The 13,545-nt window shown below is 32.5% G+C and overlaps 1 protein-coding gene, 1 long non-coding RNA gene and 1 other non-coding gene across 4 annotated transcripts; all 3 read right to left on the bottom strand.

The window, feature by feature from the left end:
* Positions 1–4,499: 4,499 nt before the first annotated feature.
* Positions 4,500–4,841, bottom strand: LOC141706397 (uncharacterized). The gene is made up of 2 exons (XR_012568810.1): positions 4,742–4,841; positions 4,500–4,656 (listed from the first exon to the last, which is right to left on the bottom strand). It is a non-coding gene; the product is annotated as an uncharacterized LOC141706397 (long non-coding RNA).
* Positions 4,508–4,594, bottom strand: LOC141709960 (small nucleolar RNA Z221/R21b). The gene has a single exon (XR_012570508.1). It is a non-coding gene; the product is annotated as a small nucleolar RNA Z221/R21b (small nucleolar RNA).
* A 624-nt stretch (positions 4,842–5,465) lies between the features above and the next one.
* LOC141708758 (protein DECREASED SIZE EXCLUSION LIMIT 1) lies at positions 5,466–12,553 on the bottom strand. 2 transcript variants are annotated; one of them, XM_074512527.1, is made up of 14 exons: positions 12,400–12,553; positions 12,153–12,271; positions 11,990–12,052; positions 11,828–11,902; positions 11,592–11,648; positions 11,242–11,426; positions 10,581–10,636; positions 10,394–10,481; positions 9,912–9,978; positions 9,368–9,450; positions 9,187–9,278; positions 7,461–7,567; positions 6,858–6,921; positions 5,466–5,896 (listed from the first exon to the last, which is right to left on the bottom strand). In XM_074512527.1, exons 2-14 carry the CDS (start codon positions 12,254–12,256, stop codon positions 5,792–5,794), a joined length of 1,146 nt encoding a protein of 381 aa, XP_074368628.1. In that variant the 5' UTR covers positions 12,257–12,271; positions 12,400–12,553; the 3' UTR covers positions 5,466–5,791. The 2 variants fall into 2 exon arrangements, with proteins under 2 accessions (XP_074368628.1, XP_074368629.1); XM_074512528.1 differs by lacking the exon at positions 12,400–12,553 and having other exon boundaries at positions 12,153–12,367.
* Between the last annotated feature and the right edge of the window lie 992 nt (positions 12,554–13,545).

Raw genomic sequence — 13,545 nt, 5'->3', positions numbered from 1 at the left:
GTTGCTTGTATTGGCTATAAATAGCATCATTTGTTAGAGATGAAAATGCACCAAACAGCTTATTCTTTCTCCCTAAACAGCTCTCTTTATCTCCCTTTCTGCTCTATTTAGTTTTACAGAGGTTCGATATAAACAACAAAAAAATAAGTTATAACGATGATTCTTCATGATGCGTAGGGTTTACACAGAAACTGAAACTTAACATGAATTTGTCTAGCATTTCAAGCTTTTTATTTTTTACTTACGAAACCGCCACATGAATTAACCTTCTGTATTTAGCAAAAAAAATAGCCTTCAGGAAATATATGATGAGTTTTTTTTGCCCGTGGAAATACAAGCAAGATAAAGAAAATGCCTACCCAAACCTGAAAAATTATTTTTGATCAAGTGTTAGCTTAAGTGTTGCTTTTACCTTCAGTAATTTACTGATTAAATTGTTGGTACAAGGTTAAAACTGATTAAATTGTTGGTACAAGGTTAAAACGCTAACTAGAATTGTGTTATAACATATACAAAAATTTCACTAATTAAATGGTCTAAATTTATGAATTTTCGCGTTTTTCAAGTACTCGTGGATTCACAATAAAAAATCGTAACTTAAAAGGTTAAAATTTCAAATTAAAATGTGTTTACATCCACACATGAAAATAAACAATATAAACATGTATAAGTTGATGAAAATGAAATTCACTAATAAATCCAATTAAATATCAGGATTATTGCAGTTTGTAATCGATATAAACTCCAGTCAAGTGCCGCATATCTTTCTGGGGTTGCGGTTAAACTTTATTTAACACATTATTCGGGTGTTTAATTTATATTTCAAGAGGCCAGGTTCAAGTAATTTTTTACTCTTTCGCGAAAAATATCCGTGAATAGTCTTTTCTTCTTTCCGCTGAAAATATTCAAGAAAATGAGAAAAGTCCATCGGCTAAAAATATCCGCGGAAAGATAAAAAAGATCCTTAAATCTACGCCCTTTAAATAATGATCTAAAAATTTTTGAAATAGTGTGTTATATATGATTTATATAAATCCCGATTGTGTGGGATTAGCACCCATCTTTCGACCGCTCAACGTATCTCTCTAGGGGTGAACACGAGTCGGATTGACTGGGTTAGAGCATCTCCAATAGGGGTTGCCAAGGAGGTTGCCAAGCTTATTGGGCATGGCACCCTTGGTTGCCTACTTATCGGAGTTGGGAGGTTGCCAAAAGGTTGCCTACCAAGGTTGCTAAAACTTGGCAACCTCTTTACAACTTTCTAAATTAGCAAAAAGTCATAAAAAACATCTAAAATGTATATTACTCAACCTACTACTTTTATATTGAACTAAATATAAAATTAATATAGAGGGACCACATGGGCAACATTTAAAGTTACTTAACTATTGGAACAAAATTTTAATAAATGTTGCCAAAATTGACATGAATGTGAGAGAAAATTAAAAAATAATATATTTAATGATTTGTCATAGTTTGACAACTTTGTTAGCAATTTCTATTGGAGATGCCCTTATGGGCAAAAATCAACCTAACCCAATATATTCAGTTTATTCAAATTTGAACCCGTTAACCTCTAGTGTCGCAGCTAGTATAGAGATGCACAAAAGACCCATCGGGCCGGGCTTTGACCGGGCCTTAAAAAGCCCGGGCTTTGACTGGGCCGGGCTTTTCGGGCTTTGACTTTGACCAGGCCGGGCCGGGCTTTCCGGAAATGTCAAAGCCCGTTTGGGCCCTCGAGGCGGGCCTAACCGGGCTTTTTTTCGGGCCGGATCGGATCGGGCCGGATTTTTTTCTAATTTAAATCGGATCAAGTATTATTAGAGATTCCGAAGAATACATGTGTTAGCAACTAGATCATCGTAAAAATGTATTAGTTTACATGGAATATTTTAGGAAAACATTACTTCGTTGAAAACATTTAAATTCGGCAAAAAATAAACATGTTTATATAATATATTTTATCATTGTTATGATAACAATGATAACAATGATATCATTGTTATGATAACAATGATATCCAAATATTCATGACAATGATATCCAAATATATATAGTGTACTTATTATATCTTCTTTCATTATTTATGCAACGAAGTATATAAATAATATTATTAATCACAAATATGTAAATATATATGTGTTTAAAGTATTATTTATATTTATAGTAAATGTGAATTTATAAATATATAAGAAAATATATTAGAATAATCAGATTATAACCGGGTTTTTTCGGGTTTTTTCGGGTTTTTAATTGAGCCGGGCCGGACCGAAGCCCAGGCTTTTAACCGGGTCGGGCCGGGCAGGCCTTTGCCTAAAAATATAGGGCCCGTCGAGGCCCGAAGCCCGGGCCGGGACCGGGCCGGGCTTTGACCGAGCCGGGCTTTGACCGGATCGAACCGGGTCAGATTTTCGGGTCCGGGTTTTTTGTGCATCTCTAGCATGAGTTCAATGCTGAAATTATTTTCTTGTGAATTTTGTGACTCAATCACTCTAATAAAAAATAAAAGCTCTATCGGCAGGTTTGGGTGTCTTTTAGTCTTTATCACTGTAACTCGAGTTTCACGATTAAGCTAGTTTCACGATTAAGCGAGTTTCCACTTATACTTAGGGCCCATTTGTTAATGGGGGAATGAACCCAACTGAATTGGACGATTCCTATTTATTTGTTCAGACTGTTTGATTAATATTTATTTTGCTGGAAAATTCCTAAATATCTGAACAGACTTCTGGACGAGACATGCTAAAATTTCTAGGCGAACCATTCCCGGAGGCTAGAAGACACTTTTATTCTGTAAGTTATATGTTGCAATCAACTTTAATCAACTTTATTATAAACTATTTCATTATTATTACTTTGTTATTTTAATGCTTTTATATTTAACAATCACTTTTGACGTTTGATTAAAAAAATCATATCTTCTTTCACACATTATTAAAAATTACAATGTAATTATGTTAAGTAACATTAAAATGACATTTTGGAAAATTTTGACAATTATGTAAGTAACTTTGTGTATTTATATTATTAATTTAATATTTCACCTACTTAGATGAGCATATGATTAGTAGTATAATTTAATCAAATTCTTTATTTTTAATAAACGAATTGTGAAATTTATAGTATTATTATGAATTACTTAAATTAATTTATGACAATAAATTAGTAAACTAAATGGAAACAATGCTATATAGTATAATAAACTATGAGCTAAATTAATTTAAAATTTATTAATTTTACCATTCAGAATTTTTTATATTAAATTTAACAAACAACCTTTCTTGTTCAGCATTCAGATTAATCATTCATTCAGAATTTTAATCATTCAGAAATTATTGTTCAGATTTAACAAATGATCCCTTAGTATTCATTTGGGAATTTTTAAAATAAGTAACTTATGATTTAAAATGATTAAGTACGAAATAAGTGATAAGTTGATAAATACTTATAAATTTTATAAGTGTTTAGATAAATTTATATATAAGTCAGAAGTTTTTTTTACTTAAATGAATTAAAACAAATAATTATTAAATACAATTATCTTATTTTATGAATCTTAAATTAGTAAATATTTTAAAATTTATATTTTAAAATCAAAATTTTAGAAAAAAGTGAAAAAATGAAAATAAGTTGAAAAAAAGTACGTCACTACCACCTTTCAACTATAAGCTGTAACTTTCAACTATAAGCTGTAAATTCAGCTTATAAGTTGGGTCGACAAACACTCGTCGATAAGCTGTTACGGGCTTATAAACCATAAGTAACTTATAAATATATTGACATACAGGTAGACTTGATATATAATTAATTAAAAATAAATCCAATCATATTTCAGTTTTGAACTGTTCAATTTTTCGGTTGAAATAAGAGATGAATTGGGTCAATTTTTTCTGTTCTCCATTATCTCCATTATCTCTCTCTATGTACCTCGATATGAAATATTAGTGCAAAATTCTGGAAAATTAAGTATTTAAATGTAGTTGGAAAATGACGGACAGAAATAGAGCTAGTTGTGGCCTTCTTTTCCATTTCCGCCATTTTACACATTTCATATTATTTTGGATTGCAAACAACTAGATGAGATCAATTTTAGCTCCAACTATAGCCTTGGCATAATATCCGAAAATTGTATATAGATTATACAACATTTCACATGAGGCTCGTAATCACTTATTTATTTCTTCTCCAATAGTTTGCTGCCTCCAATTTCAAATTTTATCCCCAGAATATTTTCGCCAAACAAACTATTATATTTGTAAATGAAAAATAGCAAATATTACATAAATAAATATATCAGGAAAAAGAAAAAAAAAACAGAACCATCAGAAACCAAATTTTATCCCCAGAAGCAGAAATATGCTTATACGGTCCGCATCATGGTTTGATCTCTAAAGACCACCATCACTTGGTTATATTTTCTTCCACGATCTTATTCATATATATTTAAATAAAAATAATTACATAAATACCCAGATAAATGTAAACTTAGAGTAATTATAAAAAAGGGGGGCTCAGATCCAAAAAATATGGGTAAATGAAATGTTTATCCTCACTGATAATTCAGAGTGGTGCATGACTTTCATCATCACTGCCCCCTTTGTAACAAAATATAAGTTATAACAAGACTGCGTACATCTTACCCTTACCGGACAGATCCTGAAATGCCATATGCGAGATATAAAGGTAATTAGTTAGTAGATGCATACAACATAAATGTAAATAGAGAGAGTCGGATGCTCACAAAAGAATATAGCTATGTGTGTAAAGAGGCAGCTTCTCCTGGGTATATAAACTTAAACCCTAGTTCCTCTTTGTGGGCAGCTTCCCCTGGCTATATAAACTTAAACCCTAGTTCCTCTTTGTGGGCTTGATAATATTTATAGACTAACATTAATAGGGTCCGAGGTCCATGGATCCAGTATATTTTAGGTTAATTCCTACAGGTCCATGTCTGTTTTAAATATTTTTATAAGGCCCGTTACCACAATTCTAAAAAGCGGAAATCGACGTTATTTGGTAGAAAAAAAATTTAGTGATTAATATGATAATTGATAATTAATTGAATTGATTAATCAGAGTATTAATTGGATATATTTAATAAAATATAAAAATAACTAATTTATTAAACTAAATATATAATATTTAAGAAAGAAGTGCAATGATTAATCGAATTATAAAATCAAATCGGCAGAATATATTGGAATGATTAATCAGTCAAGTCAGTAATTTTTAGAACATAGCCCAGTACCGGTAATATAATATTTGAACAAGTAATAATATCTGAATAAGTATAACTTCCCAAGTTGATTGTTCCTCATCATATATTGTTATATTTCGTTATTGCCATATGACTTGTAAACTATACCTCATTTACATTTTACTGCTGATCCAATCTTTTTATATAGATTACAAAAAAAAAATTGTAAAATGCACCAAGATCTTTCCATTCAGCATCTCATGATATAAAAAAAAACAATAAATAGAAGATAGATATGAGTATTAAAATGTGAACCTCTTCTTCTACGAGTAAGAAGACTGACTAAATATGAACCTTACCATTTATTTTAGTAAATTACATTTTCTAGCATATTTAGAACAACTTCAAATATATAAATGTATCATATATCTATCTCTCCGGCCGGCATTATGATATTCCATCCCTATAATAATAATTACAAAAAGAAAACTACTACATATTTCACTGGCGTAACAAGGTGCTCCTCACCGACTGACCATGACCATGAACTCTGGAGAGTTGTCGTTAAAGGAGATAATCATCATCTCCAACAGCTCAAACTACAGTACTTGGAGGATAAAGCTCCCACAGAGCAATGCTGGTATCTTCCGATGAAGATGCCATCAGTCTGTTATTAGTTGAGAAAGTGACAGCATTGCACTGCAAAGATAATTTAGGAAAGTTTACAAAAATTCGGAAGCTCATATAGAACATTACATACATGAGAGAACACACATGTGGAGAGTGACAAAGTAAAAGCATGTAGATATGAAGAACAAATATAAACTACAAGATAGAAAATATATTCAGGGAGTAACAAAGTGCACATTGCCACTCATGTCTTCATATCTGTAACACACAACAGGCTTCGGCTTGATTTTCTTTGATGGACATTGATTCACAAATATACATCATATGTAAAAGCAATCAGAGTTTTAGTACTGAGAATAAACAGACTGAAGATTACTAATTTTATTTAAATCACTACAAGCTGGTCTTTAGGTTAATATAACTTGAAATCGATAATTAGGAGAAGTGCTTAGATAGTCTATTATCCAGCCAATGATAAAGGACATAAGCATCAAGCAAGACAAACGGGTTGAAGTCAGTCAAATTTTAAACAAGATATGTGTACTTTAATGGTGATAAATAACATCTTGTTTACACCATGAAAATACAGGAGTACTACTATACATACATTCTTTGGCATGTACACATTCCAAAAGAGTACTAAAGAATTCCAAAAGCTATTGGCATGTACACATTCTTTAAATGTTATCGATAGAATCTTTATAGACAAAAAATTCCAAAAGAGTACTAAAGAATAACAAAGTCAAAATGGAAGGATGCAATAGATGTTGTGATGTCCAAGGTATGTACACATACCGAGAATTGTGCCATTTGAGAGTTACCACTTCAGATGTAAGCTGGGAAATAAGGGTAGAGACTAGAAATGACAACTGAATTTCTTCGAGGTGTAAGATAAGCTTAATATTGTTTGCTAAATCATGTTTCCAAACATACACGATAAATGCTTCTAATATTTAGCAGGTATGACTTGAGATGCCATGTGAATTAAAATATTCAGTCAAGAGAAATTATAATAGGAATATTGGCATACCGTAGCATGATGATACTTCAGTATGGCCAAAGCATTTCCATTGCGATAATTATACACCCTAACCCTGTTATAACGAAAATGCAATATTATTTCATCGCAAATAGTATTAGGAAGACTTGCTACCTAAATTATACTTACGTTATGCCAACCATAATGATACCAAAAATAGTGTAAAACCAATAGGAAATGTACTTCTAGAAACATAAACACCACTACCACCTAAACAAATATAAACCAAGAGGAAAATTGAAAAACCCACTCCCCTAATGTACATCCTTTTTTATGAGCTGTCTATACAATGATGTTTATTTGTACTTTTAATCCATAAATTAATTAGATAGAAAATCAGGCTTTCTGCAAACTCTAATTGATTCATTATGTTATTACACCTTGGGGCATATACATCTTTTTGTATTTACTTTTACTATTAATTTGAAGCTCGAACTAGTGACCCAGTTAGCCAGCACCCTCGACCTAAACATAATGTTACTTAGCATGATGTTTCACGTAGAGCAACTGAAATTGCACAAATTTATCCATATAAATCCGACCAAAAAAATTAAGCAATACAAAAATATTTAGGTAAGAATCTACTGTAACTACCTATGATCCCAGCCAGCTGTGGCAGCTATTTTTCTATCTGCACGAATTGATATTCCAGAAATACCAGGCCGCTCCAATTTTAATTCTTTTTTAACCACAGAAACACCCTAATTCATGTGATCAACATAAATCAATCTGATATACAAGATAGAACCAGAAACTTCTGGGGAAAAAAAAACTTCCCGCTGCACCACAACTTCTGGTACACAAGTTAGAACCAAGGAAAGCAACTAATTTTATATGGAATAGTGTGAATGTGTGATTGAGTATTAGCAACCAATGACAAATATCTTATCACAATCAAGTAAATTATAGCAAGTGTTGTGCCATTTAAAATTTTACATGCAGCCCTTCTCAACCAATTGTATTAACTAAATGCAATGCATAGTAATAAGAGAAATCTAAAATGACCTAAACCTAGGCAGTACGGACACGGATGGGAAGCTTACAAATGTGTATCGGACGCGGCTGACTAGACTGAGTATGTGTCCGGCTTGCTAGGTGGATTGTCGATACGTAAACGGAAAACGGCAGTGGACTCCTCACCGACACGGCCATCAAACTCAATCTGTTTCTATAGTCTCAATTAGTGGTTCAAATAAACTCCAGTTTTATCATTGGTGTAAGGAAGAAGAGAAGAAAATTACTAATTTTCCTTTGTGGGGGTATATGTCAATTATAGAGAGGGAATAGAAGGGTGAAAAAGTTAGGTGGCAATGTTATTCGAAGCAAATAGGGGCAGGGTGGTGGTAGTTCTGCTATGGAGAAGGTTTTGATTGTGAGAGAAATTTTTATTATTTATTATGTATGAAGTTATAAGTCCTAACTTAGTAAAAAAAATTTAGAAAACTTGGTAAAATAAAATGTTAGTGCTTGACACTTACAAATCCTATTCATGCATATAAATTAAAAATGTATTTTTTTGGCCTATTCCCGTATCCAAGACTTTTTTATAATTGTTGGATCCCCATGACGCATGTCCCCGTCGCCGTATCCAAGTCCGTGCTTCCTAAGATTAGATCAGTACCAAGCACCTAAACTTCAAGTACAGTTTTTCTTGTGAGACACAATATTGAATGCTAAATTGCTAATCATCCGCACAAAAGTCAAACAAGAACATGGGATTTCATTTCAGTTTTCAACTTCAACTTGAACCCCACAAGATGGGAGAAAAGAATGAACGCAGAATCCGCTATTTGTTAGTTCACTATCTGAAGACTTTTTTTTGCTACGTTTTTTTTTTGCTAAGCCACTATCTGAAGATATAAAAATAACAAAGGAAAGAATGACCAAAAGCTTAGCTATTATAACTACACTCTAAAAATATAAGCTCGGTTGACGCAGAAAACATAATCCTTAAAAAAACCAAGTCCATAGCGTACTTAAGATTTTTCTTTAAGAAAACTTGAAACAGAAATGATCTCTAGTAATGTAAAAGACAAAAAGGGTCCAAGCCCAGAGTAAAAATATTAAAGATCAACACAGTTTGTAATAAATTAACGATTTTATAGAACTCCCAACGGACAAATGACTAGGAACAACATAAAAAGGTTTTGTGTATTCCTTGATAAAAAGTGGGAAAAGAAAATGGAAGGTTAGCAACCGAACAAAAGCTTGAAGTTGACTTAAAACTCATACAAGTAATTATGATTAACCATGTGACTAGTTACAAAATTGAGGTTGTGTCAACTCGTCACCACTGCCAACCCATTAAAAAAAAGATTACCATTGATTGATCCAAAGCAAATATGACGATTTTCTCATCGGCAGCTCCAGAGATGCCCCCAGTGCACGACTCATCAACACATAGGCTTAGAACTAGAAGATACCAAATCCGTTAGCTATTTATACGTGAAACGTTAGAAAACTACTTTGTGTTCCAAGCCAAAAAGTTTTTGATCTCAGACCTGGTTCTGAATGATACTTTACCGATGTCAGAGGAACTCTTGGATTCCTCAAATCCCACCATACCATGGATCCATCTTCGTAACTGTCAATTTAGAAAAATGATACCGAATCGGAAAGTAACTATCATGTTGAGAAATCAAGGAATGGCAAAATATTGTAGAATAACTTGTTAATTTTACCAGAGAATAAAATTTAAGAAGTTACACTATGGTGTTGCACAACATAATATGAAGAGTAAGAGGAAAAGTTGGTACTTGTGTTTAAATGATTACATAATTGGGCTCAGGTGCCAAGAGCATATTAAAGTCATGTGTCTCAATATTGGGTCCCCCCAGTTAGACATCAAGTCCATTAAATGATTACATAATTGGGCTCAGGTGCCAAGAGCATATTAAACTGCTTGCAGCCTACTTCACTTAATTTTCTTAAATAGCAAAACTGTTGCATTAGGAAAGAAGAATATGCTAGTAGCAAAGACCAGGAGTTGACGCAAACATCGACAAGAAACCCTTGTCAAGGGAAACAATGGATAGAAGATCATACCCAGCCAAGACAGTCAGGAAACCCTGGGATTGAGATGGTACAAATGCTTGAACTGCCATACACATCCCTATGCATATAAATAACCAATACCCAAAAAAATGAGAGCTGTTTTGTTAAGAAAGATATTTCATTAATACAAAAATTAAAGAAGAATACTTTTTACTGAGGGTTAAGCCAAAGAACATAGACAGCAGATCATGTTCTGTCGTCTCAAAAACCACAATAACGTGGAACCAAATTTTAGACAATTATGTAATTCAGGCAGTTCTTAGCCGATGGATGGAGATGAAAGTTGAAACTTTAAGCATAAGAACACTATCTATGTTTCAGAGAGAAAAAAATTGTTCCAGATGAGAAACATGTTAGTTTCTTTTTTTAAGCACGTCCAGTTACCAACCCATCAACGAGTAAAGTAGATGAAAAAGCTATGTCAAACGTGGGAAAAAATGACATGTATGGTCGAAGAAATGTCAGAAGCAAACCTCTTGCTTTCGAAGCATGATTTGAGGAGGCATCAGAGTGAGGAAACTGTGCTAACCTTACTGAATCATTAAGATCCCAAACCTCAACCTAAAGATTAGTGCAAAATGTTCGAATAAGAAGATATTTGAGAAAAAATGACTATCATACTTGGTAACATTCTCCTATTATTCAAGAGAAACTATTGACCTGAGAGGATTCTTCCCCTGCTATAGCAACATATTCATGACCTCCACAAAGTTCATCTGATACAGTTGAAAATAAAAAAGGTTGAAATTTCAACATAAATAAATAAATAAAACTATTAAACCAGACAGACATGCAAGGCATCAACCGAGGCACCCTTGAAGGTGCATTAAATGGTAACCATAGATCTCGATATTGGTATTTGAAAGCCATTTAGAAGTCAGTAAATTATCAAGTTGGAGTGAAAGATGAAAAAATAATTGAACCTGAAAACCATGATAATATCATTGATTTTACAGTCTAATTAATTTGTACAAGTCATTTTTGAAGAAAAAGTCGTGCTACATTAATTTGTTGATATTTGTGAATCCCAAATCCCAATATATAAGTTTGTCATGAAGCATTAAATGTCTGTAAATATTATATGGTGAAGCCCCCTTCCAAGTCCTACTTGGCTGTGGATATGTAGACAGTTGGCTTCAATGGATTAAGCACCAAATCCTAATTGACCGTGGATAATTAGTTAGCATCGATGGATTAGGCATTGCATTTCCAGTATTTTAAAATTAAAGTTCACTTCCAGTATTTTAAAATTAAAGTTCACTTATAGTGTGGCTGTGGACTACATGCCATCTCTAAGAAAAATAATGTCGTTAAAGAGAACCTTCAGGAATGTTGCAACTACTTCCTTGAATGCCATCAAGACTTCCCAAATTGCTGGTATCATAGACCAATTTATGACAGTTACTCTGTGCATCATCAACTTGCTTTGCAAAACTGGAAGGCTTCTTTACTAATGAAAGTTTACAGAAGTGGTAGGAGTTCGTTGTTATCATAGAAGAAGGGGCCCTGACAATTAAAAAGAATAAAACATACCACATTATACCAAGATCCCGCACATTTATACTTAAATGTTGTTAAGATATAGCCAAGCAATTAAAGATACTAACTCAATTGCAAACTCCAGTACAAACTCTTATATGCCACATGTGAAAAATTAAAACTAATACATACCTAGGCAAACCCCCATCTCCAATATCCCACAACTTTATAGTTCCGTCTCTTCCCTGGCTACATGATCAGAATACAAGCAGTCAATCACATGTGATAACAAACAGACTGCTCACCTAAACTTAATTACCTCCAACTCCATGATAAAGTCTCACACAATGTCAGATTGTGACACAACTATTCCCGTAAAAAACACATTTTCGCTTAAATTCAAACACACAAACCAAACAAAAAATAACCTGACAACTTTATCGTTGTTTCCAGTCGAATCACAAGCTGTAACAGAGATTATACCATGTTTTCCACTGTGCACCCTACATACATTATCAAAATAACATTAGCCTTCAAATGCTTGTATTCTAACTTCCCCATCCCCTCAACAATCTAAGTAAATACCCTACCATGCTGAAGATATAGTTCGATGTTGTAACGTATCCCAAATACGCAACTCACCATCCGCAGAACTGCAAATCAACCAAATTAGTGAACAAAAACACATAATCAACAATTCTACTTGCAAAATAAATTCTCCTGAGCTGTGACAATGACAGAAACAACATGTACCCAGAAAACAACAAGTTTTTCGATTTATGGAACGATATGTCGGAGACGGAAGCACGATGACCCCTCAAAACTGTCACGGGATCAGGCGCAGGTCTCTTGCTCATCTCTTCTTTACAATCCTGTCAGTCAGGCATTACATCAAACACCTTGCAAGCACTACAAATTCACTACTTGGAAATGACATTTTAAGTAATAATTCGTATTTTTGATTGATCACACATTTTAGCAGTCAAGTAGCGAGACATACCTTCCCACAGGATGACCTGACCGTTGGTGAGCTCTAATTTTCTCGGCAGAACATTAAAAAAAATATTTTTTTGGATAATACATTAATACTGATAAATATAAACAAAATATAAAATAAGAAATATATCAAAATTGCACATGATTTATTGAAGCTAGTTATGAGATGTAATTAAAAGGATTAATCAAGTTGACCACTTTATATTTATTAAAATTTCAATTTTACCTTTTCGGATTCTCAAATTGACCACTTTTAAGATGAGTCTTAAATTTACCATTTTTCAAGTCGCTCATACGGTAACGATATCTCAAATTTATCATCGAAAATTAGCATTTTTGTGTGAAAAATGGCCAATTCGAGATCTTGAATTAATCGATGATAAATTTGATATTTTGCTAGTTATATTATGGTAAAATCCAAATCCTAAAAACCTATGCGATCTCAAAAAAGTCGGTCCCGACCCGTGGGACTTAAAGGGACGCGTATTTTTTTACAAGAATCTGACACGACTCGATCCACTAAAAATCCTGATAAAAGGTCAGTCCTATACGTATAAAAACCCGGCCTCAATCGATCTGGCTCGATAAAAACCCGAAGTTTATGATGATTTTTTTAAAAATATATGAATAAAATTTTGGATAAATTACATATAAACAAACTTATTTTAATATTGAATATTTTTTTGAATAAAAGTAAAAAAATCAATAAATATTAGGAGAACCAATATGTATATAACATGTGGACACTTCTTAACAATATTTATATTTAGATTAAATCACTGGTATATACATTATAAATTTTAAACCATTTAAGATATAATATGAATAATTTATTTTAAATTTTAATCAGTAATGTGCACGTACATATAAAAGTCTAAACTGTTAAATACAATCCAAAAATACGAAAATTGAATATTATTACTCAAAAAGATAAAATTTTATTAGTAGTAAAATTACTTGAAGGTATAATTCTACAAATTTTAATGTAGATAACTAATTACTAAAATTAATAATTATATAATTATAATTTAAATATGTGTACTTGCAAGGTTAATTAAGATTAAATAGTAAAAAAATGTATATAATTGATGAGATCTGGCACATTAAACTTATTTGCATCTTTGTAAGCTAAAGAAGTTGATGTTGTGGT

This window comes from Apium graveolens, chromosome 2 (genome assembly GCF_009905375.1).
Source record: "Apium graveolens cultivar Ventura chromosome 2, ASM990537v1, whole genome shotgun sequence".
Classification (NCBI taxonomy): domain Eukaryota; kingdom Viridiplantae; phylum Streptophyta; class Magnoliopsida; order Apiales; family Apiaceae; genus Apium; species Apium graveolens.
This window is presented reverse-complemented; position numbering and strand designations above follow the sequence as displayed.

Excerpts from the sequence above, each read along its gene's own strand:
- LOC141708758 (XM_074512527.1), bottom strand. The coding sequence starts at position 12,256 with ATGAGCAAGAGACCTGCGCCTGATCCCGTGACAGTTTTGAGGGGTCAT. Across the intron at positions 9,451-9,911 it reads TTCCTGACTGTCTTGGCTGG|TTACGAAGATGGATCCATGG; the intron begins GTATGATCTTCT and ends CTAAATTGACAG. Across the intron at positions 5,897-6,857 it reads TGAAGTATCATCATGCTACG|TGCAATGCTGTCACTTTCTC; the intron begins GTATGCCAATAT and ends TTATCTTTGCAG.